This window comes from Drosophila ficusphila, unplaced genomic scaffold (assembly GCF_018152265.1).
Source record: "Drosophila ficusphila isolate 14025-0441.05 unplaced genomic scaffold, ASM1815226v1 contig_791, whole genome shotgun sequence".
In the NCBI taxonomy this organism is placed as follows: Eukaryota; Metazoa; Arthropoda; class Insecta; order Diptera; family Drosophilidae; genus Drosophila; species Drosophila ficusphila.
In genome coordinates this window covers 20811443-20838337 of record NW_025064737.1, presented here as the reverse complement: position 1 = coordinate 20838337, position 26895 = coordinate 20811443, and the positions used below count along the sequence as shown (strand labels likewise).

The following is a 26895-nucleotide window of genomic DNA, read 5'->3' as shown; positions in this document are numbered from 1 at the left end:
TGAAGCGGTGAAGGCAACTGTTGTTGTGGGAGTGTGTTAACTGCGGCAACAACGAGCGATGCCTAATCAAGGCCCTCAAATCAGGCGACTGAGCCAACAACATTCGACTTATAAAACACACACATCATCCCCACCCCCATTATCATCATCGGCGGGAGCCGGAGGATCGGGAATAGCCTTGGCACCGCCGTAGCAAAAAATTTAATTAAGAAAATCAAGTCAAAGGCCCAAAAACGAAACAAAAAAACAAAAAAAAAAGCACAAAAAATAAAGCTGCGTTGCGACAACAACCGCGAAGACGCGCTCCAGCTTTCATATCTGATTGAAAAGCGCAGAGCAAGGAGGATACCCGCAGACACAGCCAGCCACAAGAAAAAACCAAAAAAAATCAGTCGAGGGGAACAAGAAAACTGAGCTGAAAACGAGTGCAGCGAAAAATTTGATGCGATTTGGATCAGTGCGACACAATGAGGAGGCCAATGAGGCAGGGACCACCAAAAGAGGCAGGAGACACAGGGCCTTGTGGCGCAGGCATCTCATTTTTAGCACGCAGAGAAATCAGATCAATAGTCACTTCAAAGTGTGATAAATGTTAAGTTAAGTATAAGTGCGAGAAAATGTCATATTCATCAAATTCCCAGATTTAAATAGAATTTCTTTATACAATTATTGTAAAATATTATATTTAACAACTGCTTTTTTCAGTGTTCGATGGCTGTTGTTTGGTTTTGTCAACGAACGGATTTCGATGATTATTCATTGGGCATGGCTGCCACAAGCCCGCACACAAGCACACTTGTCTGTGGCAAACAATTTCAGCAATTAGAATATCAAGCTATGCAGATCTTTCTCCGTTGTCTCAGCGATCCGCGGGCGATGCCAGCAATTGACATTGGCTCAGTGGAGATCAAAAAGCCTTGCACACCCAGCACACGAAGATCTGTGTGGCGCTTTAATGACATTTCTGTGGAACAACAACAGCAACAACGGACCGCTCTTGCCACTCCCCTCCCAGCCCCTTCCCTCTCTTTTCCTCCCCCCTTTCGAGTTCAATTTAGCCTGTGTGTGGCAGGCCGAAACGAAAGACTTAGGACACAAACTTGCAAATTAAAGAACATTAATTTTCGCCCAACTCGCACAGAGCGGAGTTCCTGGGCCGCCAAAAGTTGCAAGCCGAAAACCAGACCGGGAGTTCTACCAGTCCGTAGCTCCTCCTGCTGATTGATTACACCGGCTAGCTGGGCACAAAAAGCCGAGACTGCTCCACAGCCTCTTGGCCTGGGAAAAAATCATAATAATAATGATACATAATAAAAATGGAAAACTTCTAGACGCCATATAAATCAGAGCAAATATGAATTGCTGTTTGTGTCTGACTCTACTGACTGTTTATTTGTTTGTTACTCGCTTTGTGTTCTTTTCACTGCAGTGGTTGCTGTTGTTGTTTCCTTTAGTGCCGGAGTACTTGGGGCTTTTGTCAATTGCTATAGAACAGTGGTCATTGATTTAAAGAAAGTTTATTACATAAAAACTTTATTTCTATTTTTGATAGCTCTTAACAAAAATAAGTAAGTAAGTTTATTAATAAGCTTATTAAAAATTGAAAGTGTTTATAACAGATAAGAGCTCTTCCTCCCAATGAGGTCAAAAATAAACCCTTCAATTTGTGACCCACTGTATTCGATTGAACTGCCTGCATTTCGGCATTGTTCCGCAGCCCTGCTCTTGTAATTCTGTCTGGCTCCTTGCGAGCTTTTGTGATCTGCTGCTGCTGCTGCTGCTGCAGTTGCAGTTGCACTTGGAGTCGGAGTCGGAGCTGCAGCGCTCCTCATATTGCACACGATGCGGAGAGATCCGAGACACAAGACTCGAGACCAGACCAACCGAACCAGACTCAGTTGTCGCCGTTTTGGCCCATTGTCTGTGTGGGAAAAAGCCAGTGACTCTTAAAAACAACAACAAAAACAACAGAAAGAGAAAAAAGGAAATCCAAAAACACAATGTATGCTAACCGATAGTTTTCAATGCCAAATGGTTTATGCATTCGACTGCTCATGGCAATCATAAAGCGAAAATACTTCGGCCGGACAATGCTTAAACGCCGCATAAATTCGCTTTAAGCATCTCCCGGGAATCGGATAAGCATATGCGGCCAGTTTAACCCACATCTCGGGTACCGATTTGCCCCAACTCCTTTGGTGCTCCATTGGTGCCAATCATTATATTTTAACAGCTTGTTTGCTCGCTTGTTTTACAAATTGAAATCGCCAACGAAAATGTTACAATAAATTTAAATAAACACAAGCATTTTGCCGACAACGACGATTGGGGAATACTTGGTGCCGTTTGTCCATCCCCTTGTCCCCCTTTTCACGTCCCACCTGGTTTTATTTCACCCAGACCAGAGCCGAGTGCTGTATCCCGAACCTAATCGCTGCGTTTAATTTACTTAAATTATACTAATGATCTTGAGCTGCCCCGGGTCCCGAGAGCAGAGCAGTCACAGCCTCGCGAGCCAAGAGACGGAGTCATTTGTTTTGGCTCGTTTATGGGGGAAGGCGGCTCAATTGATTTGGCCAAAGCAGCCGCCAAAGAGAGCCGACAGCCGGAGACTGGAGACCAGCGACCAGAGACCATAGACCAGGAGATGTCCAACTCCAAGTCGCAGTTCCCGAGACCCCAAACCACAGCTAGTGCGAATCCGAGTGTTGCGAGTGTCGCTAGATATGGCCTGACATTTAGATGAAGTGTCTGTGAATCTGAGCCGACTCGGCGGCCTCTCGATTTCCAGCTGCGTTCCGTTGGCCCGGACTGCCTGCTCTTTCGGCCATCTAAATGTCGTCGTGTAATTCCATTCATAAACAAAACTTTAATTTTATTGTACACTGCTATAAAGGCGGTATGAAATAAAAGCACATTGTATCTCATAATACCTTTATGTTTTCATTGAAATATTTATTCTCAATTGTTGTTTTTAGAAAAATATAAATATAATTAATAATTTATGTCTAGTTTTGTAGCAACTAAAATGTTTTTGCTGTGCACTTTTGAGTTGACACAGTCTGACTCTGGGATAATGTGAAGGCGTTGCCTTCTCTTGGACGCTAGTTGGTTTCTGCTGGCTGCCGCATCACAAACGATTATCATAGACCTCGAAATGGCTCAATTAGTTCTCATGGAGCCCCGAGAATCGAACTCCCTGCGGCTTCTCTCTGCGAAAGTTTATTGATTGGCATTGCATAGCTGTTGAGTTGTAGTTTCTGCATAACTCAAAGTTGTTTGGTGCCGGAGAAACTTTGTGTGCATTTTTCGGGCTAAGCAAACAGAAGGAGCGATTTTCCCCCACTCACTTTCAGCATTCAATAGGCATTTAAGTCCGATTCCATGGGAGCTAAGTGTGTCACTTGCAGGCATGCCATTGACACCCATGCGATTGTTGTTAATTAATTAAAAATAAACACTCACAGGCGATTGCGTTGACAAGATAAAATGGCCAAGCCACACAGATTCAGGCAAATAAAATACTATAATACAAATAAAAATGGCAAGCGCTCGACTCCAGCCCGAATGCAATAAATTGTGACAAAAAAAAAAGTCGGCTTCAAAATCTATATATTCGCTGTGGCGTCAAGGTGCGACATTGACCCTGGTGGCTCTGTATTTGCTTTTGTGTCTTGCCTGTCTGTGTGTGGCACAAATCTAAACAAAAAAAACAAAGCTGAAAAAAATTATAACGTTATCGGTGCAACTACAATAATGCATTGCATTTAAAAGTGCATAAAATGTTTATTGGAGTTGGAGTTTTTGGTTTTCCACGCCACGACAAATGAACTACACTGGACTGCAAAATAGCTTTGAATATAGAAACTTTAGGGTTTATTTTGACTTAAAAAAAAACAAACAACAAGAACATCTTAGGAGGGATTAAAATAATAAAATAACAAAAAAACTCTTTGGTAATATTGTAATATTTTTTAAGTATCCTGTTCTTTTTGAAACCTTTTCTTTGATGACCTGTGTATATCAGGCAGTCAGGGCCAAACTTAACCTTGCTAAAGCACTTATTCTTGCTGTTGTAAGTTGCTGTTGCCGGCGATGTTGCTGTTGTTGTTGCAGCTGCAGGCAATGCCACTTGCAACAACAGCAACTATATAGAACACAGCTGTGCAAAGCAACATAAAACAACAAAAAAAAAAAATAGAAGAAAAAATTACAGCCAAGTATTGGTACTTGAGGAACGAAAAAAAAACGTAGAAACAATTATTGCCATTAGCAAATTGGAAATATTTTCTGCTGTTGTTCGACTTCACGGGTTTTTCTCACGGATCGCGGAAAAGCCTTTCCTTTCTCCAAATAAAAATCATCGTTGGCCAATTGGTTTGTCAATAAGCACAATTGAAATCAGCGATCTTCTACGTAATTAGCCAGCAGCAGCAAAAAAAAAAAAAAAAAAACAGAAAAGAAAAGAACGAGGCAAGCAAGTGGTGCTAAAACCCGAGAGGGCGAGAAGAAATGTAATTTGTTTTCACACAACATAATCAACATGATAACCCCGGCCGAAAACGTCTTTAGATTGAGTCTAATGATGATAAACGCTTTTACTGTGAGGTAACTACAGACTCCTGACACCGACGCAATTCGCTGGCCGGCGAACAGCAGAATCGGCAGACTTTGCCAGACTTTGGCTGACTTTGGCAGACTTGGGAGACTCGGCCGACTGGCCAGACCCAGAGATACTTTGGCAGGCACCACCTAAAAGATGCAGATAGACGGAGGAGGGAGTACGAATGCCTGCCTGGGCCAATAATAAGTCAACATTCCAAGGCGTGTTAAGAGATGCTCGATTAAATGCCTCAATTGTGGCTCATATTGAACACCAACGGGCAATGGGCAACACACAGTCTGAGCCAAAAGTCGACGATCCGGCCAACATCGACACCACACACCACCTGTCCGCAAAGAAAAAACAAAAAACAAAAAAAAAAAAAAGGGTAGACGGAGTGGAAGAAGCAGCGGCAGCAAATAGCACGCCCCCACCAACGGTCAACTTGCAAGTCGGTGGTGGTGCAGTTGGTGGTGCAGTCGGTCTGCCTGACTTTTAGCACTGCTCCACCGCCGCCGTCGACCGACGACGACTGGGCGAAATCGTTTAGTGTCGTACCTAACTAAGAAAACGTATTTTCAATATCGAAATTATTATTATTAGCTGACAGCAAATCGCAGTTTTCAACTGACTTTCCGCAGTTGTTGCTGTTTGCCGGCTCATGTTGTAATAAATGGACGGCACCGCGGTCCACTACTCTCTGTATACACTTTGTAGGATATGCGAGTGCCAAACGAAACAAAAGGGCTTAGTACATGTGTTCGGGCTTATCGGGTCAATTGCCAAATTGGGTAAATGGTATCCGCAAAACCATGGGTGGAAATATGTTAAAACAGAAAATATTATATAATATAACTAAGTACATGTTCACTGATAATTGAAAGTTTCCACACTGCATGATTAATAACTACTCATAAATTATACAATAATAATAGAAAAATGAGGCAGAACAAATCGTTTACATGAAGAAAAAATAAACAAATTAAGCCCTAAGCTATATAGCAAGGTAGATTTAAGTTATTGCGTCTATACAAAGCGAACGTACTCAACAAATCGGTAAATATCTTTATGGTGTCATTATAAAGTGCTGTAAAAATAAGTTAAATGAAATAAAAGCAATCTTCCTGTAATTTCAGGTATACATTTCAGTTACTTAAATAAAAACCAACTCATTACGATAAGGCTGTTATAAACATGCTTATTTGAGGAATTTAGAAAATTATACACCTGTAAAGGGTATCCAAATTATCACCATAAAGCAACTCACGCCACTCGCTGCCATCAATTTTGCGCTCGTCCCGCGCTATCGGAGACTTTGGGGCCGGCTTCTAAAGGTGAGAAACTGGCCATATTGCTGGCGGGTGTAAGGCTGCACCCTGGCAACACACAACAACAACACAACACACAGAGCAACACACACACCCGTCGTCAGTGGGACCACAGAGCCGGGCCGGCACAATTATATGCCATTTTGCAAAAAACTTTCAATAAAAATAATCATATCCAAATGAAATTTATGCACAACTAAGCAGGTGTTTAGTGACGAGTCAAGCGGGCGGTTCAGCGATTTCGGCCAAAGGTGAAAAGCGCCGACCCATCGGCCGACTCCCTCCGGAGTTGAGTGGTGGAAATTCGTTACAGTTGTCGATTCATCAAACAAGATAATCCCGATGGGCCCAGCGCCTAACAAGGCGAGCTGTGATAAGCAACACGTTGCCATTGTCGGTATCGAATTACCGATCTTCCAATTAACTGGCCAATAATGCGGCGTGGACCTTTTAATTCGCCCAATACTGCCAACTCACGCACTGCCCACTAGGCCATTGCTTATGCTATTGTTGTTGTTATTGTTGTTTGTGTTGTTGTTGTTGTTGCTGTTGCCGTTGCAGGCCAACACAATAGACACATTTTGTAAGCAACAACGGGGGGCTAATCAACTTCAAACGAGAACAATTGCGCCGAGTTGCTTTTTTGACAGGATCGATGGGAATTGCAAGTGGTTGATTTGTTGGCAGGGGCAAAAGTAGGGAAAACACTGAACTTCAATCTTCATAAATGCAAAGTGATTGAATTCAATGTGCGTACTAGTATTTAAATATTGCTACCTTATCAACAAGGAACCAAAATAGCCTTTAATTTCTGGTTCAAAGCGAGGTATAAGTACTTCAAAAGTAAACTAGAAAAAAACTAAACGACTACCAAGAATCGATGCAAAATGATTGAATTCAATATGGGCCTGGCACTTAACATCCATCAAAACACTAAACGAGGAGTATTTAGAACGGCTGCGGCAACAGCAACTGCAACTGCAACCAGTTGTTGTTGCCGGTTGCATGTTGTTGCTGGTTGACATATGAGCAGCAGCAACATCAGTTGCACCAACATCAGTTGCAGCGGCTGAAAAAGAAGAAAGGAACTTTTGCCGCCACACCAAAGTCCGGTGATTTTTTTTTTATTTATTTTTTTTTGTGTTCGAAGAGCGGCTACTACACAGAAATCCAGGGGACCTAACAAGCAGCAGAAGCGGCCCAGAATTATGTAACAACCGCACCGGCAGTGGCCTGCAAATTTGCAAGTCAAGAGTCACTGGAGATGTCACTCTGCGCGGATGGACAACTCGGCGGACAGCTGAGCAAAGCGGCCGCCGCCTGGATTGCTTGCCTGCTTGCTGTTCCGCTGTTTGGTTGTTGAACTTAATCCCCCGGCATGATGGTGCAACATTCGCCGAGTGTCCGTTGTCCTGGCAAGGTTGTTATGGACGCACACCGCTCGCTTGTTTGTTGTGGCAAACACAGGTGATTCCGGGCGGATTAAACGGCACATAACCATTAGCCAAGCCATCAACACCTGTCCTCCGCCGAAAAAAAGAAACCACCGAAGATGATCTCGCGTCGCGACAAATTGCTGCAGCAGCCGTGGGAGCAACTGCGCTACGCCCAGCACCGCGAGAAGGTCATGTCCGCTCGCCCAGCCATCGACACCCACTCGCCCCGCGCCCACGAGCACGTGCAGCGCAAGTGGAAGAAGCAGCAGGTCGAGCGGGAGCGCCAGCAGCAGATCGAGCGCGAGAACCTGCGACTCCTCCAGAAACTGGGCGACATCATGCGCACCAAGCGCATCAACAACCTCTGGCTGGAGCCGCGGCCCAAGTTAGTATTGTGCTGGGGAGAAAACTGAAACTTACTAGTCTCTTTTGAAAAGATCTAGAAAATGTATAAAGTATCTAACCATTTATTCATGGGATTTTTACCTTAGCAACTTGTTTACGATTAACTGCAGTCAACAATAATTTATATGACTTGTCTGCTGTTTTCTCTTCCAAACAAATATTTATAATTCGCAACCCCACTTACGTATTAGATTTTCCCAATTCAACTCTTCTCCGCATTTCAGTTTTCTCAATCGCGAGAAGCTCTTTCCCACCCGTCCGTACTCCAGCCTCCCGGAAATCGTCACCATTTACGGGAAGCAACCACCTGGACCGCTTATCTATGGCATGCTGCCCAAACCGACGGTTGTGGGTCGGTGTCCCACCTGCAGCGGCAATCCGGAGCGCACTGAGGTGGCCATTCCGGAGCAGCGGACTCCTTGGGCGCCGGAGAGAAAGTCCTGGAACCGAAAGACCCAGGAGCAGGTGAAAAAGCAGCGCTGCTACCACTGCGGATTTGTGAAGACCAGCGAGCGCAAGTTCTTCGAGGAATTCTCCTACTCTTACTCCTACGACGAATGATGAAGCCCGAGGATCGAGGGTCAAATAAAAAGAAATTCAAGTTTATTCATCAGGCCTTTGGTATATTCGGTGGCAGAGTGGCGAAGGTGAGGAAGCCCGTGTGACCGGGCAGCGTTTGGGGATTGCTGGAGGTCAGGTACTTCTTCACCTCCTTGGGCGCTTTGCTTTCTTCGGCGTTCGCTGCGGTCGTCTCGTCCGTTTTGGGCAATTTAAGGAACTCCAAATCGATGACGGGCAGCGTGCGGGTCTTGACCACGTTCTCCTGCTGCAACACCTCCAGGGAGACAATCTCGTTAAAGCCCAGCTTGGTCAGCTCCTGGATGCAGCGCTGCGACTGCTCGATGCAGGGTGAAAACGAACAAAAACGACCACCTGAAGGAAAGGGAAGGGGAAATCAGGTTTATCGAGAGGTTAGGCTTGAAGTCCTTAAAATATTTTGGATAATATAATTGGAACCTTAAAAGAATAATCAGAGGTATCTAAAACTCAGTTTTCCCTAACATTTAAACCGATTTGCATTCCTTTTATTTGGGTTTTCAATACAGTAGTACCTAGGTCCGGTGCAAACCTGCTGAACAATTGAAGTTCCCATCCGCCTAATGACAAACTCGCCCGGTCAGCCTGCCTTTGCCGCATCAAGTGTCAAAAGCGGGCTCATTCAATGTCAAACACGGTGAAATGGCAGCCCGACTGACTAGCTGACTGCAGCGTTGGTTTACTGGATGGATAGCTGACTGACTGACCGACAGAGATGGGGTTTATATAGGTATTTTTCGTGGTTATTCTAGAAATTGGGTACATTTAAAAAGCTGCCTTAAAATACAAAGATATCTATTCAACACAAAGAAATAAAAATATGGCTAAAAACCAAAAAGAAAAGAAAGTTAAAAGAATGTGAATCCTATTCGAAAAGTTGGGTTTTACTGAGGTACTCTTTCCAATGTACCCAATATAGCTAAGGCCTAATTGTACCCGTGCCATCTCTACTAAGCCTACATATCCGCCTGATTGCCGGATTGCCCGCAAAAGGGCGCTGACAACTAGTTGTCAACGAGATGTTGGCCACTCACCGGACAGCTTCAACGCCTTGAAAGCGTGCGGCACCGCGAGATCGGGTGAGGGCAGATCCAAGAAGACCGCATCGGCCTTTCCGTCCAGCTCTCCGCCAAAGCCCAGATTGCACACATCCCGGTGATAGACGGTGACGAAGTCGGCAAGTCCATGTCGCCGGAATTCGTCGCGTGCCTGATCCGCGCGAGCTTCGTGGAAATCGAAGGTGTGCAGGTGTCCCGTGGGTTTCAGAGCTCTAAGAAAGTAGTGCGATAAGGACCCTGATCCGGTGCCCGACTCAATGACCACCGCACCGGGTCGCACTTCCAATTGGTGTATAATCATGCTGATATCCGGCGTGTAAATAATCTGTGTGCGATGCGGCAGTGTTTGGGTCCAGAGTTCCGGAGTTGGCTGAAGGACATGGGCCCAACCCTTAGAGAGCTCCACTCGGCTTCCATACTTCACTCCTATTATATCTGTAATAAACTTGACGATCAGTAAGAACCTTAAAATGATGACAAAAACTTACTTTCCACTTTAAGCGAACCGTAGTTAGTTTGAAAGATGTGCGGTATAGTTTCGCCCTTTTTGTTGACTATTTCCGGTACCGCTTCAATGGCATGCATAGAACTAACACTTAAATACAATATCACCACATCGCCCTTTTCTATGTGACTCTTGGGTTTCAGAAAACTCATGTTTAAGGTAAAAAAAACCAACGAAACTCTCGTTTATTTACAAAATGAGCGCGTGTTAAAAGATTAGAGATGGAAGATTCGCGAAATGGACGAGCTATCGGTAAGTTATTCACGTTTTCCAGTTTTCAGTGCTATACAATTTTTTTTGTTGGTACAGTGAAGGCTTCACACTGATGCCAAAAACCGAAAAATGTTTTTTTCTAAATATGGTCAAAACCTTTTTAAATTATGTCCGATCTTGGATTGGTACACCTCAAAATGATTGTGATGATGTTCTCTAAGAAACTGCATCATTAATTTAGTTTCGAATTTTTCATCGATTTTCTTATAATTTTTATGATGTATTATAATGATTTTGGATTGGTATACCTTTTAATGGTTGCGAGACAGTCCCCTAAAAAACTGACCCTTAGATTTGTTTCAATTTTTTCACAGTTTTATGCCAAATATCCAAAAAATGTTTTCGTTTTGTTTTAAAACTTATCAGATAACTTCGTATTCAAAACTTTTCTAGGTAATTTAATAAATTGGTATATGGGCTTCTTCTTCCTAATGTGCCATTCACCTTCTACACTGACATGTGAGCCACTGCAGTTCGGTTAAAACTTTTATAATGCCACAAATTGCTAATAAACCTAATGAATCGTGAGTTTCGTAAATAAAATTATAAATTTATTCAAGTAAATCATAATATTATTCAACAGCACAATAAGAGTGCCGTTTGACACTCCACGACTGGCTGAAATCGCCTACAGAGTGCTGAGTGTTGACCAGGAACCTCGTCGGAACTTCGTGCAGAAAACTTTGAGCCTGGATGGCGATGTCCTAGTCATTAATTTCCGAGCCGACCAAGTAAAGAGCCTGCGCACAGCCATCACCTCCTTCTTTGAGAGCCTACTCCTCTGCCAGGACACTATCAAGCAGTTTGGAGACTCCAAGGAGGAAAAAGTAATCCCAGAGAGCGAAGATAATGCCGGAACACAGTCCGGCTCCGACTCCGCATAGGGCGGTCTACGGATTTGCCTTTTATATGCTGTTTACGGTCCTGTTCTTCATCTACGTGGCTTGGGCCCTGTTGCCTGTGGAGTTTGGACTGCATTCCTATCTACCGGACAAGTATTTCGCTGTATTTGTGCCATTTCTGGTGCTGGTCTTCGCCTGGTTTTTTGCCTTTCTCATATACCCAGCTATAAATCTCTCGATGACCGTGGACGTAGATTCAATTGCCTCTGTGGTGGATCCCAAGTTGGTTCTACCCAAGGGCACAGCATTTACCTCTTGGTCGCAGTTGCAACAGAGTAAGGAAAACCGGGAAAATGTGCCAAAGCAGCCCTCTCCAATCGACTGCAACCTTTGCAGGACTTTCCACCAACCTGTGACACGTGCTCCCATAGCACCTTTACGTTTCCTGGATCTCCAGGAAGTAAATACAGCGTATTACAACTAAAAAACTAAACGGGGCTTTAATTTTCGAACAAGCAAATCACTTTCTTCGCACGGTGGTCCAGCCCTCTTCGGGCTCCACGAATTCCTGGGCTTGCTGTTTGCGGGTCTGTGAGCGGGTCATCCTCCCACTACTTGTGGGAGCATCCTCCTCGTCCTCGCCCATTTCATCATCCTCCTCGTCATCCTCATCCATGTCATCATCGGAGGAAGAATCACCTTCAATTGGTGTGTAAGTGATCTTCACATCCGGACGCAGCCACTCCTTGCCAGCAGGAAGTTTGCTTAGCTCAGTCTCAATTTGAGGATATTGATTCTGTTGGGCCAGAAGCTTGTAACGCAGTAGATTCCTGCAGATCTCCGGAATGGAGTCGTCGTCGCACAGGGTGTTGAACTCCTGGTCCATCAGTTCCTCCAGGACCTCTTGCAGCTCACCTTGGGTGATGTTTTCATTGGATACACAGTACTGGTAGGTGTAGTCCATGATTTCGATGGCCACCTGTGCAAGGCATGGGGAAAAGGTTAGATTATATACCGTTTTAAGAGTGGAATGTAACCAACCTGCTGTCCATTGCGTCCACCCATGCCATGCTCAACAGCCAACCGGAGATCTTGCCAGTGGTTGAAGATCTTCTCGACAATTAAGCGAAAATTCTTTTGGAAATCGGTTTGTTGTGCGGCTGCCATCGCATGTGCTGTTCTAGTGTTGGCAAGCGCAGAAAGTAGCAGTAGTAGTAGTAGTATTCTCATTCCCAGGGAATGGGCAACATTCTCAGGGAGCCGCAAACATTTTCACCCATTGCGCCAAAAACTGCACCAAAATAAACAATAATCCCCAAAACCATGTCGGATGTAGAAGATGTACCAGAAACCCAGCTCGAAATCGATGTGAGCGATGGAGCAGGTCTGGAGGACGATGATGACGACGATATGGAACAGATAACAGCACAGAAGGTGGGGAAGAGTTGAGCAAAAACCGTATAGACCCTGCAAACTAAGTACATCTCGATTACCAAAGGTTCTGGAGATTTTGGAGACGGCGTGGATCAACGAAATGTGCGCTCCGGAAATCCTACCCAGCCAAACGGACATGCTGGAGCTAATGGTCTCCCAGGTGGCCCACATGGAGGAGCAGATGCGCGACCTAGACAAAAATGATTTCCGGGCGGTGGTGCACTCCATGGAACTGGAGAGGGTGCGCTATATAATGGCCAGTTATATGCGGTGTCGCCTTCAGAAGATCGAGACCTTCACGCAGCACATACTGAACCAAGAGGCTAGTCGGGAACACGACGACAAACGGCTGTCTCCCGAGGAGGCCAAATTTGCCCAAGAATTTGCCAACAATGTGGATGAGTACTTCCACAAAGTGGCCACCCAGTATATGCCTAATCAACAGAGAGGAGAAGCCGAACAAAGAATAGTTACTCCCAACCTGATGAGCCATGTCTTCCTCAAGGCGAATGTTGCAGGTAATACTCATTGACCACTGACCTACGGCTTTATCTTGAGTATTTGTTTATATTCTAGTGCCCGCTGTAATCGTGGGTGTCGATGATGAGGAGGTGGATATGGCAGCCGGTTCCCAGCATATTATACCATACCAACTAGTGGCTGATCTAATACTGAATAACCAAGCGCAGCTAATTTAATAGGTTTTTAAGCAAAACTTAAACATACAACCTCGTTAGCAGTTAAATTATACATAAATTAATAATTTAAAAAATGTACTATTTTACATAATATTCAAAACTGAAAGAAAAACGCGTTCCCGCTAAAACCCCGACAGTGTTGGTCAACAATTGCAGCCGGAACAGCTGCGCTTGTGCGTGACGTCACACTGCGCTCTATACCGACAAACCACGCATTCAATTAGCCCCAAAGTTCAGTCGTCAATGTGGCGGGCTTTGGTTCAATCTTCATTGAGAGCAGTAGTCATCGAGTGTGGTTCCCTCGGAGTCGAATTCTCACCTTTTACGCTGACGAAGCAGCTATTGCGACATTCCAAGGCCAGCAATCGGACCATAGCCACCACCCCCAATCGACCACCTTACAAAATCAAAATCATGAGCGTGGAAAAGCCAAAGGTTGTCTTCGTTTTGGGAGGTCCCGGAGCCGGGAAAGGAACGCAGTGCTCCAAAATAGTGGATCGATTCCAGTTCACGCACTTGTCGGCAGGTGATCTCCTCCGAGAGGAGCGTTCGCGGGAGGGCTCCGAGTTCGGAAACCTCATCGAGGATTACATTCGCAATGGCAAAATTGTACCCGTGGAGGTCACGTGTTCGCTGCTGGAAAACGCCATGAAGGCGTCGGGAAAGTCGCGATTCCTCATTGATGGCTTCCCCAGGAATCAGGATAATCTGGACGGTTGGAACCGCCAGATGTCCGAGAAGGTGGACATGCAGTTCGTCCTGTTCTTCGACTGTAGCGAGGATGTGTGCGTCCATAGGTGTTTGGGTCGAGGGCAAAGCGGTTCCGGCCGGACGGACGACAACATGGAGAGCCTAAAGAAGCGGATCCAGACGTACAACAACGACTCGCTGCCCATCATCAAGTTCTTCGAAAGCGCGGGCCAGGTGAAAAAGATTGATGCCAGTCCGGATGCGGATCAGGTGTTTGGCGAGGTGGAACGGGTATTCGTGGCCAGCGGCTTCTAGATATCATCCTCATTTTCCGGTCCTGTGTGTAGTTCTATCTTTTCTCTTCATTTGTACCCCTGCAAATATATACGCTTGTTACTAATAATGCGAAAGGTACTTTTTCTCATCCAATATAAACTACACTGAAAAAGTATACACAATTAGGGAATGAGGTACATAACTTTTTCAGTATCTTGTAAATTAAGGGGTGATAAGCAAAAAGGATTCTCAAGACAAAATGGATTTGTAATATTTTGTTGTAGAAAATTATGCCAAAATTATAGATCATTTAAAAAAGAAACTAATAAAATGGAACAACTGTCCACATATGCGTTAAAAGAAAAATTTGGTGTGTGTCCAGGTGTCAATTTTTTCCGTTTGTTTTTTGTTTAACCATTTACGCTTGTTATTAGTAATGGTAAAGATACTTTTCCACTATTCAGATAAGGTACTATCAGGTATTTAAGTAACCTGTTTACTGTTCGCACTTCATAGTTTCCTTTTGCTCAATTTTATTAAAGTCAAAATTAAAATTTATAAAACCGAATTTTAGCATAGCTCTATAGTAAAATATATTGCGAGTTTATTGCAACTAATACATTAAAACTCCCTTAAAAAGCATGAAAATGGTAATTACTCATCGATTTTTCAAACACGCAGGGAACGAAAATCACAAGGATTCTCGTCTTTAATATAACATTCGCTTTCTGGGAGATACAAACGGGTGGTGGCTCTTATATAAAATGGACAGGCAGTGGTTCTTAGGAGTAGATCAATCCTTGCGCAGCTTGTCCAGGCGCGCCTGCAGATCCGCATCGGCATCGGACATAGGCGATGAAGCGCCACTTCCACCGGAAGCTCCTGCTCCTCCGCCACCGCCACCGCCTCCTCCAGCTCCCCCGGCTGCTCCACCGCCTCCTACACCTCCGGCGGCTACAGCCTGGGCTTTCTGAGCACCGGCCCCTCCGGCTATGGAAAGCGAACCCGAGGCAGCGGGAAGGTCTCCCAGTTGTTCGCCCAACTGAAGGCCAAGTTCATCCAGCACCTGGGACACCACTGCATCGGTCTCCTCCTCATCGCCCTCATCCTCCATGGCATCATCGATAGCATCGTTGATCATCTCTTCCTTCATGTCCATCATTTCCGATTGCTTCTCGAAGTCCTGCAGGATCTTCTGGATTTGTGGGAGATTCAGCTGGCGGTTCATGTTCTGCATGGCCTTGGTGACACCTAAAAAGGGCGTTTTAGTAGCTGATAAGCAAAAAAAAAAAGGCAACCTGTTTACCCTTCATGGCTTGGGCCATTGTGTTCTGCGACTTGAGCGTCTGGATTTTGAGGGACACAGCCTGGATGTTTGCCTTCATAAGCATAAATTTCTTGGCATACCGCCGTGTGCGGACCAAATCCTTGGCCATGATCTTGACGGCATCCATCTGACCCTCCTTGGCCATCTTTTTGATGTCAGCGATGATCTTTTTCTCCTGCTGTTCCATTTTCATCCGCTCGCGATCCAAATCCCGCATCGCCTTGTTCAACGCCCGCTGATTCTTGCGCAGCATCTCATCGGGGCTGATCTTCTTGCCAAATAGCCAGTCCATTTTTAAGGATATTTCGTTCTTTAAGATCTAATTAAGAAGGAATGACGGAGTTTCTCAAAGATTACTCATCAACCAAAACAATAAACGCAAGGTGTGGATTTTTAAGGTGGCCAAGACGTGTGCGCGCTTATAGGGTAATGGCTAACGGGAAGAAGAAGCTGTGCCGGTTCGCTTTATTTTAAGTAGTTTACACTGTGTTCTTAAATTTGGAATAGCAACAGGTGGGGAGTGTTTTGATAATTTTACAATCCAAATAAAATTAAAATTGTAATAGTACTTCACATTGAAATTAATTTTCAAATCTGTTTAGAAAATGGATAAAGTTAAATTTGACGGAAGGCACAGTGCATGCGTACCACTCATGAATTGTCCGTCAGTCCATCTATAAGCTGAACAACAGTGTAAACGTTACATTTTAGTTTGCGTTCACCCTCCTTTAAGACCGATTGTGTCCACGCCCTATTGTGAATAGTTTTGATTCAGCTGATTTTACATTCCAGATTCTAATTTTCCAATCATGAAGGAATTCGACGATCCTGCCTTTAGCGTTGAGAAATGTTAGTTTTTCTTGGTTTAATGGAGTATAGTGAGCTTATAAGGTTGTTTATCGTCCACAGATACCAAAGACTTGACAAGAGAATGCGTGGGCGGCAGCGATTTGCAACAACGAAAAAAGGAAATCGAGGCGTACAACGAAACTACGGCCTCAACGCTCAAACAAACATGCAAAAAGAACTACATGGAGTTTATACAGACGGCAAAGGAGATATCTCGTAGGTTTCGCCCACAATTTATTCATATCCACATGTTTGTAATAATGTTCTCGCCTGCAGATCTCGAGGCGGAAATGTACCAAATGTCGCACATTCTGATTGAACAGCGCAACATTTTGGCCACCATGACTGATGGCAAGACCTCGAATCATCTGAAAACGGAAAGTTTGGAGGCGGACAGCACCACCGCATCGGAGGATGCTGAAAATAGCCATGCCACCCGAGCTGTCAAGGAAATGGTCCAAGGATTCAACGGCAATCTGGAGGGCAAGACCTTTCTGAACGAGGGAGCTTTAATTCAGTTGGATGCCAATGATTATAGGCCCATTCAGCAGGTCTTCTTTTTTCTCTTCAACGATGTGTTGATTGTCTGCAAAGTAAAGCACGATAAGTAGGGTTTGTCAATACAAATATTAACCAAAAACTAATGGTAAATATGTTTTAGGCGCTTGGAGTTTCTGACCGAGTACGATCCCAAAAAAATAGCCGTAATCAACATCAAAGATTTGGATGGCGTTAAGAATGCCATTAATATTATTACACCAGATGGATCTAAGATCTACCAAAGCATCACGGCAGCAGGAAAAACTGAGTGGATCGAAAAACTGGAAGAAGCCTTTCGTTTTGACCAGCAAAAAAGGCCAAGAAGGGTCAAGCACCCCAGCCTCCCACGAGGGTAAAACAGAAATCGAAAGCTTCTACCCCAGAGAAAGAAAGCACTCCTCAGAGTCCTGGCGAGCCCAAATCCCTAGAAGACGAGACTCCCGAGTGGCTAAGCACGGCCAGCGAGGAGATCCAAACCCTGGTAGCCCAGCGCCACTTTGAAGACGCCCAAGAACTGATAAAGCGCACTCAGGACTTCTTGAAAAATGTTAACAGGAAGAAGATCCCACTGGCGGACGCCATTGAAACCAAGGTTAAGCAGCAGGAGCTGAAACTGGTCAATGTTCTGCTAAAGGAGTTGTCTAACAGTCATAACCGAAATCTGCAAATTGCTTTGAGGGCCGCCAAGCGACCGTTAAAAATCCTCGTGGAGATGGGACGCTACCGACAGGCAAGTGCCACTCTACTTAAGGTTTGTGCTGTCAGTTTACGGGTAGCACAAAGGGAGGCCCGCAGGAATAATGCCGATATATCGGAGCTGTTCTTCTGTGATCTGACGCAGGTGGCCTGTGATTTTCTCACAGCTTTCGAGAAACAACCTGCGTGTGTTAGTGGTGAGTGCCTTCTTGATGCAATAATACTTGTTAATCACAAACCAATCCTTTCAGCTCTGGTGGTTTGGTGCAACGCTGAACTGCAATACTTCGCCAGCCAGCTGATCAAACACTATCTGACCAAGGGAACCTCTTTGGAGTCGGTGGCCAAATGCGTGGAGCGTGTACGCAAGCCCTCGACGAAGCTCACGGAGATCGGCTTGGACATCAGCTACCATTTAGAGGGTCTGTTGCGCACCACGCTTGAGTCGCTGATCGAGGAGTCCAAGGAGCGATTGCTGGATTCGGTGGGACGCACTGAGGAGAGTTGGCAGCCGTACAACTTGCAAACCAAGTCGAATTTAAAGCGACTTTTACTGGAGTTGGATGTCTTGGGCATCGACGTGCGGGCGCAGGCCACCGGCGACACCTGGATGAATCTCAACCAATCCACGGTGGTCTTCATTCGCCATTTCCTGCAGCTCACCGAACACTGTGGCTGCCTGGCCAAGTGTGAAACCCTGCTGCAGAGTCTAGAACTTCTGCTGAAAGAACTGTTTATTGCCCAGCATTCCCTGAAGCCACCCAGCGATATGGCCGTGGATGTAAGTTTCCCAAAAAGTATGGTTTGTACCCTTTTTAACCTCTTCCTTTACAGCCCAACTTCGTGATGAAGAACAAGATATTTTTGGTGGACAATCTGCTGCCCATTGCCATCGAAAAGTTTCGGCAGATCTCAGGCCGCCAGTGCGAAGGACTGCGGGAGTTGCACTCGAAAATGTCCCGGCAACAAGGCGCTCCAATGCCGCGCCAGCGAAGCGTCTACACCACAGACGTGTTTTAATGAACATCCTGGAGATTTACTTTCGATTACATATAATTTTTTATTTTTTCGTTTTGCTTCAATTATTTATAATATAATTATATACATATATAACCACAATAATAATAATATTTGTAAAATTAAAAATCGAAGCGTGTGCTGCACTCTATCTCTTGCTTATTACAATTTCGCCGTTCGCATTATATATAGTTGTAAATATATATAAATCGATTCGTTTTTTTTTATTTACTCTAAACACTAAACAATTTAGCTGTGTTCTACTTTTCGGTTTCGGTTGTTGACGCGGCTCTTGTTGGGCTAAGCTGCTCAAAATATAGGATTTTACAGTTGGTTCTGAAGAGTTTGATTCACACAAGTAATTCCACATTTCCTCGTTACATATTTTCAAATTACATACAAGCAAAAGCTGACTGATCTTAGCTTTTTCTGACCCCCAATGCGAGTGAGTGTTTCAAAAGTTGTTTCCGTGTTTAATTTATAATGTAAAACTCTTAACTAAAATGCTTACTAAGTATATTCATTTATATTTATATATATATACCTTCTTTTATGCAAATGTGTTTGTGTATTTTGTGTGTATGCGTGTGTGGGGGGATGTTGGGAGGTAAGGAAACTGACAACTTAAAAGTACATTTGTTGTTGCATCCGCTGCCTGACTCGTCAGCTAAATTACAAAAACCGTTCACATAAAACAAACTAAAAGCACTCGCATCGAATTTAACTCTTTTGCTCAGCTGGTAATCATAATCTCAACGCTCCTGCAACTGCAATGACTATTCCACTTATCCTTCTATTTGTTTTTATGTTAAGATGAACGTAGGTAGGTATCGCCGACTGTTTCTGGTTTTAATTTGTTAATTTTACAACATATTCTTTTCTGTTGCTCGCATGCATTATCATTTTAATTCGATCTGGTTCTCATTTTACTTGTTTCTTTTTTCTTTCTTTTACTTGCAATTTGTGTGTTCAACTTGTTGGTTTGTTTTTATTTATTGGACTTAGCTTAGGCTTAGTAGCTACAAGTACGCTTAAAAATTTAGTTTTTCCTTTTTGTATATATATTATAGAATTTTTCCTTTTTGCTTCGCTTTTTGATGCGTTGCTACTGCTGCGTTCTCTTGTTGTTTTACTGCCGATACTGCTGGTGTTGTTTTTTTCTGTTTGTTATTTGCATGATTTCGAACATTTTGTTTGTTGTAGTTAATTGTTTTTGTTGTAATAAAAACTATACGAGCTTATTACAAAATGAAAAAACTGCTTGGTTTTGTGGATTTAATAAATAACTTCGTAGACAGTAGCCTTCTTATCGCCCGAACCCGTCACAATATATTTGTCGTCAGTTGATATGTCGCAGCTAAGTACGGATGATGTTTCCTTCGACTGGAACAAATCAACAAGCATTAAAGACTGGTCTAATTAAAGCAAATGGGATAAGCTTACCTGGAATATGCTGGCACCGTAGGGTGTTCGCCATGCGTTAAGCAGGTTGTCTTTGCCGGTGGAAACGAACCATTTGCCGCAGGCGGCAAAGCGCAGCGACAGAACGCAGCTCTCGTGCAGATGCAGTTGATACTTGTCCGGTTTTGATGCGTGCAGCACCTCTACATGCGAGTTCTCCATTCCCACAGCCAGCCAGTCGCCTAAAGAATATTGCAAAGCGTTAACATCAACTAACAACTTTTAAGAATAGCTTAAAGTTTTCTTACCTGTGGGGCAGTAGCCGAGCGAGAAGATTTGAGAGCTGAAGTCGTGCTGTTGCAGCTGGCGACCCTCGCGCAGATCCCAGGAGCGTACCGTATTGTCCAGGCCGCCCGTCCACAGCCTGGAGCCGTCCGGGCTGATGTCAATGCACGAGGCACCGTCGGTGTGTCCCTGGAACTGGCGCACCAGGATCTCGTTGTGCAGGTCCCACACGGCGATGTTGCCGTCGCTGCAGCACGAGAAGCACACCTTCGAGTCGGGACTGATGGCCAGGGCGTAGCAGGCGGGCGCCGCCGAGGTCAGCTCGGCCTTGATGCGCGGCGTCGGACTGGCCAGGTCCCAGATGGACAGGTTCGACGCCTCGCCGCCCACGATCAGCGTACGGCCGTCTGGCAGCAGCTTCACCGAGCGGATGTAGTTGTCGCGCTGCAGGCAATCCAGCTGGCTGACGGGATTCTTGTTGCCCGGCTGCGAGATGTCCCACACCTTGACGCAGCCCTTTCCGCCCGTGTACACGTATTTTGTGGGATTGGAGATGGTTACCGCGCAGACGACCTCTCCGTGCGACAGCGTGTTGATCTGACGGGCGTGCCGGGGTATCCCAACGCCTACCAACGCGTCCGGCGGGAACGGCACTGGCTGTAGGCTACCCTCGCCGTTCATATGGAAAGAGTATGCACTAAAAGTGGGAAAAAGATTTATTAATATTGTATTTAATTTCGTATATTGGTTAAACTGAATAAGGATTATTCAGTTAAGTAAGAAAAACAATATGAGGTATATTATTTCAGTCAGAAGTTGGAGTTACAACCAGGAAAAGAAAGGAAAGAATTGTTTATAATCTATCTCTTAAATAAGAACTTACGGCTTTCCACCCGTCAGGGCCGAAGGATGTGGAATGCCATTGGTTCGCACATGCGCGTGCGGATCGTACGGCATTGGTGGCGGTCGTCCATAGGCTGGATCCGATGGTGGACGCTGGTAGGGATCGGCCGGCCGTTGATACGGTGCACCCGGATATCCGGCTGGCGGTGGTCCCTGCGGCATCATTTGTTTAGGATTAACGCCTGGCGCCGGAGCAGCGGCGTTCGGTGTCGGTGTGCGTGCCTTGGCGCCCGGTGTTCCCGGCTTTTCCATCTAAACGAGAAAGATTATGTTAACATTGCATTATAGTTGATGTTTTCTCTCTTCTTACATCTTTTGTCTTGAGGCTGGGTGTGGAACGTGACGAGCTGGAGCCGGAGCGAGAGGGCGGACGTTCCTGCTTGATGCCACTACTGGTGGGCTTCTCGAGGCGCTCGCCGTTCAAGCTTTCCCGATCTCTGACCTCCATGGACACGTGCTCGCCGTTGGGGCGCGGTGAGTGGGATTCCTGCAAGGATTACGCATGTATTTAGTATTCATTTTAAGGCGGTTTCATAGAATAGCAAAGGTGTGGTTTTGGTTAAAGTTTTTTTTTCTGGATATTTTGGGAATGGTTGCATTGAATCTGGGCCGACACTCAACTCACCATTTCATTTGCAACATCTACGACTAAATCTTGATCGCTTTTCTCGCCTTCATCCTCCTGGAAATAATTTTGAAAAAAATACGAAAACAATATAAATCAAAATTCATACAAAAACCCACAAAGAACAATAGCAATAACAACAACCACAATAGCAATAATTAATAGCTAATTATGTATCCCTGTTCTGGCTTTCACTTATTTGGCTTGTTTTAAAATAAAACGAAAAAATACGTTTGGATAAAGCAGTTAAGAAAACAAAAACTGAACTTAATTATTTTTAGTTTCTAATTGAAGGTGTGGTTACATAAATTCAATTTCAACAAAATAGGTTAGTAATAATATGTGTAGAAACCCTTCTATACTACAAGAAAGTGAAAACCGGAACAGGCTCCCTTCAATCGTGATGTTAAGTTTTGGTATTGTTTTTTCTGTCATGTCTCTTATAAATAAGCAATATAGATTTTGTTTAGCATGATTTGAGAGTGTTAGCAGAATTAGACAACAACAATGAATAGACTACGAGGTTTTAATTTTTTTTTTTTTTTTTTTTTTTTTGGTGAGTTGAGAGACAGCAACAGCTCAGATGAGATGACAGTTATATCGGTTATGATGGAGATGATACTACCAGTGTATAATGCTAACACCGAATAAAGCTCGATACTCACTTGCAGTTTCTCATCTTTTCGACGCTTCGAGTCGTTCTCGATGTCCAGCGGCGAGCGTGTGCGGTACTTCTCACGATCAGCCGGCGAAACCGAATTGCGCTGCAACATCAGCATTAAAATGAGCTCCAACAATGCGGAATTATGATCTGTGCTGCACTCACCAATCGCTCCTCGGCGGCTGCTGGCCCCTCCAGACCCGTGGGCTTGATATCCGGCCTGTGGTGCTCGGGCGGTTTGTTCAGCAGACCCTGCGGTCCGTGTGGCAGGCCCATGGTGGCGCCCAGGGCGCCAAATGGATTCAGTGCACCCATCGGCTGTGGCGGTCCGCCCGGCACCTGCTGGGCGTGGATCTGTTGCTGCAATGGAACCATAAGATCGTATGAAATCGGGTGTGTGCGGCATGGCGGCTTTCCAAAATGAACATCGTGCTTAGTGAGATAATGGAAGCAGTGGAATGTGTGTAAACACAACAACACTAACACTAAATGGTCTTTGCATTCTAGTCAAAATAATTGCTTTAGCAACTGGGCTTTATTTACTTCTTATATAAATGACATTAAATTCGAATCAAGACCAAAGACCATCTGGGGTTAATAAGAACAGCAACAACAATTTGGCGGCGTTTGAAGCGTTATTGAAACAATTATAAAATGGACAAGAAGGAACAAGAGGGAGTGAGGCACTGTAGCTGTAGTTTTTGTTGTGGCAGTGGCACATTCGGCGGATGCAGCGGCAGACGGCAACAGTAAACAAACAATAAAATGAACTTGCAACGAAAGAAACTTACTAAAAGTTGCTGTATTCCATGTTGCTGCTGATGCTGCACAAAGTTGTTTGGTTTAGATTGGTCGAATGCGAAATCATAACAAATTAGGAAGTAGAAAAACAAACTCAAATCAAATATTGCCCAAAGAACGAACATAACTGAAACTATGTATACAGTTGCCACATTGTAAGACGAAATCTTTAGTTTAGTGACACTTCTTCTTTTCCTTGACTGATTTTATTTCGTCCAAGTGGCAACTGCATCCCCAATCCGCTCTGTTCCCTATTCGACTCTAGCTGATAATGGTTTAAACGCGTTGCTGCTGCTGTTGCCGCGGGATCCTTCGTCCGTTCTCGATACACTTACCCCAATGATCAGGTTGAGCTCCTGCATGGTCACCTGCTTCGCCCGCTCCACCGCTTGCAGCACTTGCTGCTGGTGGTCGGCCTGAAGGAATGGAAGTAGCTGGTTGATCAGTGTGTTCAGCCGCTTGGCGATCTCCGTCTGCTTGTGCATCTCCACATTAAGGCCATAGGACATCTCGTAGTACTGCGGATAGCAAGGGCAAGGCATTAGCTAAGTGACCTCGATAATTTGCGAATCATGCCGTCGACTTACCATAACATAATGGCGCTGCATCTCCGTCTTCTCGTTCGACAGCTTCTCGCACTCCAATTTGATGCTGGAATTCACAGGAAAAGTGATCAACGGGCAAATTAGTTGGGCGACGGAAGCGAACTGAATTTAAGAACGCAAGGAAGCGGCGATTGTGGAGCGTGGAGTTTGCGGCTGAGGCGGCGCAGGTTAATCCTATGACAGCGGCGCATATGGCGCGCCAAACCGGTTTGCTCAGCTTTTTGTTTTACTTTTCGCAAAGCGCAGACGCAGCATCCACACTCACACACTCGCACGATCCCATACGAAGGCGGTACAGCGAAGGCTTTAAAATGTGATTTCTTTGGGCCATGTTATTGTAAAAGGTTCTAAGCCCCAAATTCTAGGAACAATAACTTTTAATGAGGATAAAAGATGTCGGTCAGAAGAACGCCACTTGTTTGGTTAATTGGAAAACGTGTAAATCTCAATATACGAGGATTACATTTCAATTTAGAGAACTAATAATTAAGGTGTCTATTATTTTGATTATCTAATATACTAAGCCAGTTAACTAAAAATTATTATAAACGTTATTTTTTTAGACTAAAATATTTTGTTTTCATTTGCACTTCCACAGGATCAAAATATGATTTAAGATCCTAATCTAGATGTAGCACTTGGACTTAAAATTCGTATTTGACAGAGACTTCATATTTGGTTGTCAATGTTAAGATATCGTGGTTCCTAAAAGGCAGCCTTCACTGTGGAGTCCACCAATTATACTTGCCTGTGGTACTGCGCCTGCAGGAAGTTGAACTCCTCCTTGATGCGCTCCAATGTGTCGGCGATGGTGAACTTGATTGGACCCTGAGGAGGTGGTCCCTACGCGGATCCAAATGGGTGGGTGGTCGAGTAAGTGGGCGGCACACATGAGGCGACGGGGGAGAGAGGGAGAGAGGGAGAGAGGGAGAGACAGAAGCACAATTAGCACGGACTTGGGGTCAGAGGTTGGATTTATTTGCAAATAAACTTACCCCGGCGGCGGGGTGGCGCACCGGTGAGGGATACATGTTGTTGTTAGGCTGGTATGTTGCCGGCTAGAACAGTAGCGATAGTTCCGAGGTGGACACCTATTTCCGGGAGCGGAAGTCCTGCTGCTCCTCCTTCTTTCGCCGATTCCTCAGCTTCCGTCCGGTTACCCTTGAACACTCCACTCCTTGGAAACACCTCTCAAAACGTCGACTATATTCTTTTCCCAGAGTTCTATGGCTCTTGTTTTTTTCTTTTTCCTCTCTTCCTATATTTTCGATGGCAGTTTCTCTTTAGTTTTATTTTTCCGCAGGCGGAACCGGCACTTAGTGGAACTCCATTTTCGGACTACTTCGCATTTTGCATATCCTGAGAATGGAATTTTACAACATATTTGCTTAGTTATGCTTTTTCATATTTTTGCACCATTTTTTTTTCGATACGTTTGCACGCACGTACACACACTGGCACGCGGAGCCAGCGAGACACACGCACACAAGCACAGGAAACGGGAGCGAGGGTACGAGTGTGAGTGTTTACCGCCGAAAAATCAAGCGCACAGTTGCATGTGGCCTCTGAAATTGTTACGCAAAATCACTGTTCTCTTTTCGGGGGCCTTTGTGGGCAATAGCCCTGTTGTTCAGTCGAATTGGGCAGTATTTATCCTATGAAAATATATCACTTTTCTTTCGTAAAGACAGTACACTTCGCACAAACAACATGCGAACATATACAGACAGACTGCAATTAAACAGGGTTGCCATGCTGGCCGAAACACGCACTGGAGTTAACACACTCTTGAAAACATTTCACTGAATTCATTTTTTGATTTTTTTTAGATTTAGTTGAAGATTTGCCACTAGTCAAACCCTTTTTATTTATTTTAGTATAAAAGCAATGTGTTTTTCATAAACTGCATATCAGGCGGCAACTCTGTTAGATACGGGCACATACATAGAAACCAGCGAGTGGCAAATCACACACACACACACTCACGAGTACAGCGCAAAAGAAAAATTATACTGTGTCCTATACAAAAAATAAACAAAAGCAATTAAAAAAAGCGAGATAATGGCAGTACCAGTTTTATGCGCCCGGATTAGCACGTTTTATCGCCCGCTATTCCTTTTTTCGCTCAGTCCAATCGGGTTCTTTTGCACTTTGACGTGGTTCTGCCACATAAAAATTGGGTAAACTATTTTTTTGTAACTTTTCGCCCGTATAAAATTGCCTGTTTCTGCCGACCGACCGCGAAGTGTCTGACATTCGTGTATGTGTTGGGCAGCTTTGGCGGCGGCGCTCTCTCGCTCTCTCCGGCTCTACTACACGCGCACTCGCTGTACAAACGCGGCTTGTAAATGGCGTTCTCGCCTCAATATATTTTTGCAACAAACTTTGCACGCGGATTTTCACCTCGGTAACACTTTATATCCTCGCCGTTTGGGGCAGTTGGCAATCGGGGGGCTTTTGGGGCATCGGCAAGGCCCGTTTCTATTTATAATTTCTTATTTTCCTATCCGCGACACACAGACCGCGTCGGTCTCGCAATTTGATTTTTTTAGTGTGATTTTTTAGTGCCAAGGCTCTTAAAATCCCAAAACCCTTCGACATTGGTTGGGATCTCGGATCATAACATGAACTAAGCAGGCTTGCAATTTCGCCTATCGTTATCGAGCGCCACTCGCTTGGGCTGCACAGGGTTGAAGTAACCAGTGTTGGAAAAAATACGCGCTGTACAGCCTTTCAAACTAATTACACGTATCAAATAAAATATTAATTAAAATCCTTTTAAAAATACAATTTACTTATTAAGTTCCATTCATTATGTAAGATGAAATTTTAACAACTCCAAAATTACAAACAAATGCATACTTCATGAGGATTGAGGGAATCGTTTTTAAGTGTAGTTGGCGCGAAGTTTCAATCATAGGTTGATTTCAAGGGAATGTTTTTTTTATGTCCCGAAAAACCGTTACTAATTTTAAAACCCCTAATAAAAAAGAAGAAATAAACAATAAAAGTCATGCAAATTTTTTTGCATATGTAAATT

At 44.5% G+C, this 26895-nt stretch overlaps 10 protein-coding genes across 16 annotated transcripts; 6 read left to right on the top strand and 4 right to left on the bottom strand.

Moving 5' to 3' along the window:
- The first annotated feature begins 7360 nt into the window (after nt 1-7360).
- On the top strand, nt 7361-8407 carry LOC108095663. Its single transcript, XM_017196827.2, has 2 exons — nt 7361-7752; nt 7997-8407. The coding sequence occupies exons 1-2, from the start codon at nt 7484-7486 to the stop codon at nt 8331-8333; spliced, it is 606 nt and encodes a 201-aa protein (XP_017052316.1). The 5' UTR covers nt 7361-7483; the 3' UTR covers nt 8334-8407.
- On the bottom strand, nt 8347-10161 carry LOC108095662 (tRNA (adenine(58)-N(1))-methyltransferase catalytic subunit TRMT61A). Its single transcript, XM_017196826.2, has 3 exons — nt 9916-10161; nt 9404-9862; nt 8347-8705 (listed from the first exon to the last, which is right to left on the bottom strand). Exons 1-3 carry the CDS (start codon nt 10082-10084, stop codon nt 8383-8385), a joined length of 951 nt encoding a protein of 316 aa, XP_017052315.1. The 5' UTR covers nt 10085-10161; the 3' UTR covers nt 8347-8382.
- Nucleotides 10162-10638: 477 nt separating this feature from the next.
- LOC108095876 (EKC/KEOPS complex subunit PCC1) lies at nt 10639-11089 on the top strand. Its single transcript, XM_017197181.2, has 2 exons — nt 10639-10729; nt 10789-11089. Exons 1-2 carry the CDS (start codon nt 10698-10700, stop codon nt 11087-11089), a joined length of 333 nt encoding a protein of 110 aa, XP_017052670.1. The 5' UTR covers nt 10639-10697.
- On the top strand, nt 11055-11540 carry LOC108095875 (phosphatidylinositol N-acetylglucosaminyltransferase subunit P). Its single transcript, XM_017197180.2, has one exon. The coding sequence runs from the start codon at nt 11055-11057 to the stop codon at nt 11529-11531; it is 477 nt and encodes a 158-aa protein (XP_017052669.1). The 3' UTR covers nt 11532-11540.
- On the bottom strand, nt 11522-12241 carry LOC108095874. The gene is made up of 2 exons (XM_017197179.2): nt 12089-12241; nt 11522-12026 (listed from the first exon to the last, which is right to left on the bottom strand). Exons 1-2 carry the CDS (start codon nt 12212-12214, stop codon nt 11568-11570), a joined length of 585 nt encoding a protein of 194 aa, XP_017052668.1. The 5' UTR covers nt 12215-12241; the 3' UTR covers nt 11522-11567.
- Nucleotides 12242-12282: 41 nt separating this feature from the next.
- On the top strand, nt 12283-13285 carry LOC108095873 (DNA replication complex GINS protein SLD5). Its single transcript, XM_017197176.2, has 3 exons — nt 12283-12481; nt 12546-12999; nt 13058-13285. The coding sequence occupies exons 1-3, from the start codon at nt 12371-12373 to the stop codon at nt 13177-13179; spliced, it is 687 nt and encodes a 228-aa protein (XP_017052665.1). The 5' UTR covers nt 12283-12370; the 3' UTR covers nt 13180-13285.
- Nucleotides 13286-13341: 56 nt separating this feature from the next.
- On the top strand, nt 13342-14505 carry LOC108095872 (UMP-CMP kinase). Its single transcript, XM_017197175.2, has one exon. The coding sequence runs from the start codon at nt 13423-13425 to the stop codon at nt 14182-14184; it is 762 nt and encodes a 253-aa protein (XP_017052664.1). The 5' UTR covers nt 13342-13422; the 3' UTR covers nt 14185-14505.
- A 156-nt stretch (nt 14506-14661) lies between these two features.
- LOC108095871 (charged multivesicular body protein 2a) lies at nt 14662-15885 on the bottom strand. The gene is made up of 2 exons (XM_017197174.2): nt 15452-15885; nt 14662-15396 (listed from the first exon to the last, which is right to left on the bottom strand). The coding sequence occupies exons 1-2, from the start codon at nt 15762-15764 to the stop codon at nt 14939-14941; spliced, it is 771 nt and encodes a 256-aa protein (XP_017052663.1). The 5' UTR covers nt 15765-15885; the 3' UTR covers nt 14662-14938.
- Nucleotides 15886-16210: 325 nt separating this feature from the next.
- Nucleotides 16211-19133, top strand: LOC108095820 (exocyst complex component 8). Its single transcript, XM_017197099.2, is given in 7 exon segments — nt 16211-16321; nt 16382-16537; nt 16598-16928; nt 16983-17179; nt 17182-17754; nt 17809-18338; nt 18392-19133. Coding segments are annotated over 7 exon segments (2013 nt in total). The 5' UTR covers nt 16211-16281; the 3' UTR covers nt 18578-19133.
- A 401-nt stretch (nt 19134-19534) lies between these two features.
- On the bottom strand, nt 19535-26422 carry LOC108095819 (protein groucho). Of its 7 annotated transcripts, none has more exons than XM_017197096.2 (13): nt 26259-26422; nt 24851-25214; nt 24604-24698; nt 23838-23901; nt 23586-23768; nt 22615-22803; nt 22454-22552; nt 21789-21845; nt 21474-21650; nt 21144-21415; nt 20284-20957; nt 20018-20217; nt 19535-19957 (listed from the first exon to the last, which is right to left on the bottom strand). In XM_017197096.2, the coding sequence occupies exons 2-13, from the start codon at nt 24884-24886 to the stop codon at nt 19850-19852; spliced, it is 2154 nt and encodes a 717-aa protein (XP_017052585.1). In that variant the 5' UTR covers nt 24887-25214; nt 26259-26422; the 3' UTR covers nt 19535-19849. The 7 variants fall into 7 exon arrangements, with proteins under 7 accessions (XP_017052585.1, XP_017052581.1, XP_017052582.1 ...); XM_017197092.2 differs by having other exon boundaries at nt 22615-22809; nt 26259-26421; XM_017197093.2 differs by lacking the exon at nt 26259-26422 and adding an exon at nt 25927-26223 and having other exon boundaries at nt 22615-22809.
- Between the last annotated feature and the right edge of the window lie 473 nt (nt 26423-26895).

Bases quoted from the DNA above. Each gene is read 5' to 3' on its own strand.
- LOC108095663 (XM_017196827.2), top strand. From the start codon at position 7,484: ATGATCTCGCGTCGCGACAAATTGCTGCAGCAGCCGTGGGAGCAACTG. The intron at 7,753-7,996 runs GTTAGTATTGTG...TCCGCATTTCAG, and splicing joins TGGCTGGAGCCGCGGCCCAA to TTTTCTCAATCGCGAGAAGC.
- LOC108095662 (XM_017196826.2), bottom strand. From the start codon at position 10,084: ATGAGTTTTCTGAAACCCAAGAGTCACATAGAAAAGGGCGATGTGGTG. The intron at 9,863-9,915 runs GTAAGTTTTTGT...AGTTTATTACAG, and splicing joins CGGTTCGCTTAAAGTGGAAA to ATATAATAGGAGTGAAGTAT. The intron at 8,706-9,403 runs GTGAGTGGCCAA...CCTTTCCTTCAG, and splicing joins CAAGGCGTTGAAGCTGTCCG to GTGGTCGTTTTTGTTCGTTT.
- LOC108095876 (XM_017197181.2), top strand. From the start codon at position 10,698: ATGCCACAAATTGCTAATAAACCTAATGAATC. The intron at 10,730-10,788 runs GTGAGTTTCGTA...ATTATTCAACAG, and splicing joins GCTAATAAACCTAATGAATC to CACAATAAGAGTGCCGTTTG.
- LOC108095875 (XM_017197180.2), top strand. From the start codon at position 11,055: ATGCCGGAACACAGTCCGGCTCCGACTCCGCATAGGGCGGTCTACGGA.
- LOC108095874 (XM_017197179.2), bottom strand. From the start codon at position 12,214: ATGGCAGCCGCACAACAAACCGATTTCCAAAAGAATTTTCGCTTAATT. The intron at 12,027-12,088 runs GTTGGTTACATT...TGCCTTGCACAG, and splicing joins GTGGACGCAATGGACAGCAG to GTGGCCATCGAAATCATGGA.
- LOC108095873 (XM_017197176.2), top strand. From the start codon at position 12,371: ATGTCGGATGTAGAAGATGTACCAGAAACCCAGCTCGAAATCGATGTG. The intron at 12,482-12,545 runs GTGGGGAAGAGT...CGATTACCAAAG, and splicing joins AACAGATAACAGCACAGAAG to GTTCTGGAGATTTTGGAGAC. The intron at 13,000-13,057 runs GTAATACTCATT...TTTATATTCTAG, and splicing joins CCTCAAGGCGAATGTTGCAG to TGCCCGCTGTAATCGTGGGT.
- LOC108095872 (XM_017197175.2), top strand. From the start codon at position 13,423: ATGTGGCGGGCTTTGGTTCAATCTTCATTGAGAGCAGTAGTCATCGAG.
- LOC108095871 (XM_017197174.2), bottom strand. From the start codon at position 15,764: ATGGACTGGCTATTTGGCAAGAAGATCAGCCCCGATGAGATGCTGCGC. The intron at 15,397-15,451 runs GTAAACAGGTTG...CGCCCTTTTTAG, and splicing joins AATGGCCCAAGCCATGAAGG to GTGTCACCAAGGCCATGCAG.
- LOC108095819 (XM_017197092.2), bottom strand. From the start codon at position 24,886: ATGTATCCCTCACCGGTGCGCCACCCCGCCGCCGGG. The intron at 22,810-23,585 runs GTAAGTGTATCG...GTTCCATTGCAG, and splicing joins AGCTCAACCTGATCATTGGG to CAACAGATCCACGCCCAGCA. The intron at 20,958-21,143 runs GTAAGTTCTTAT...TCCCACTTTTAG, and splicing joins GCCCTGACGGGTGGAAAGCC to TGCATACTCTTTCCATATGA.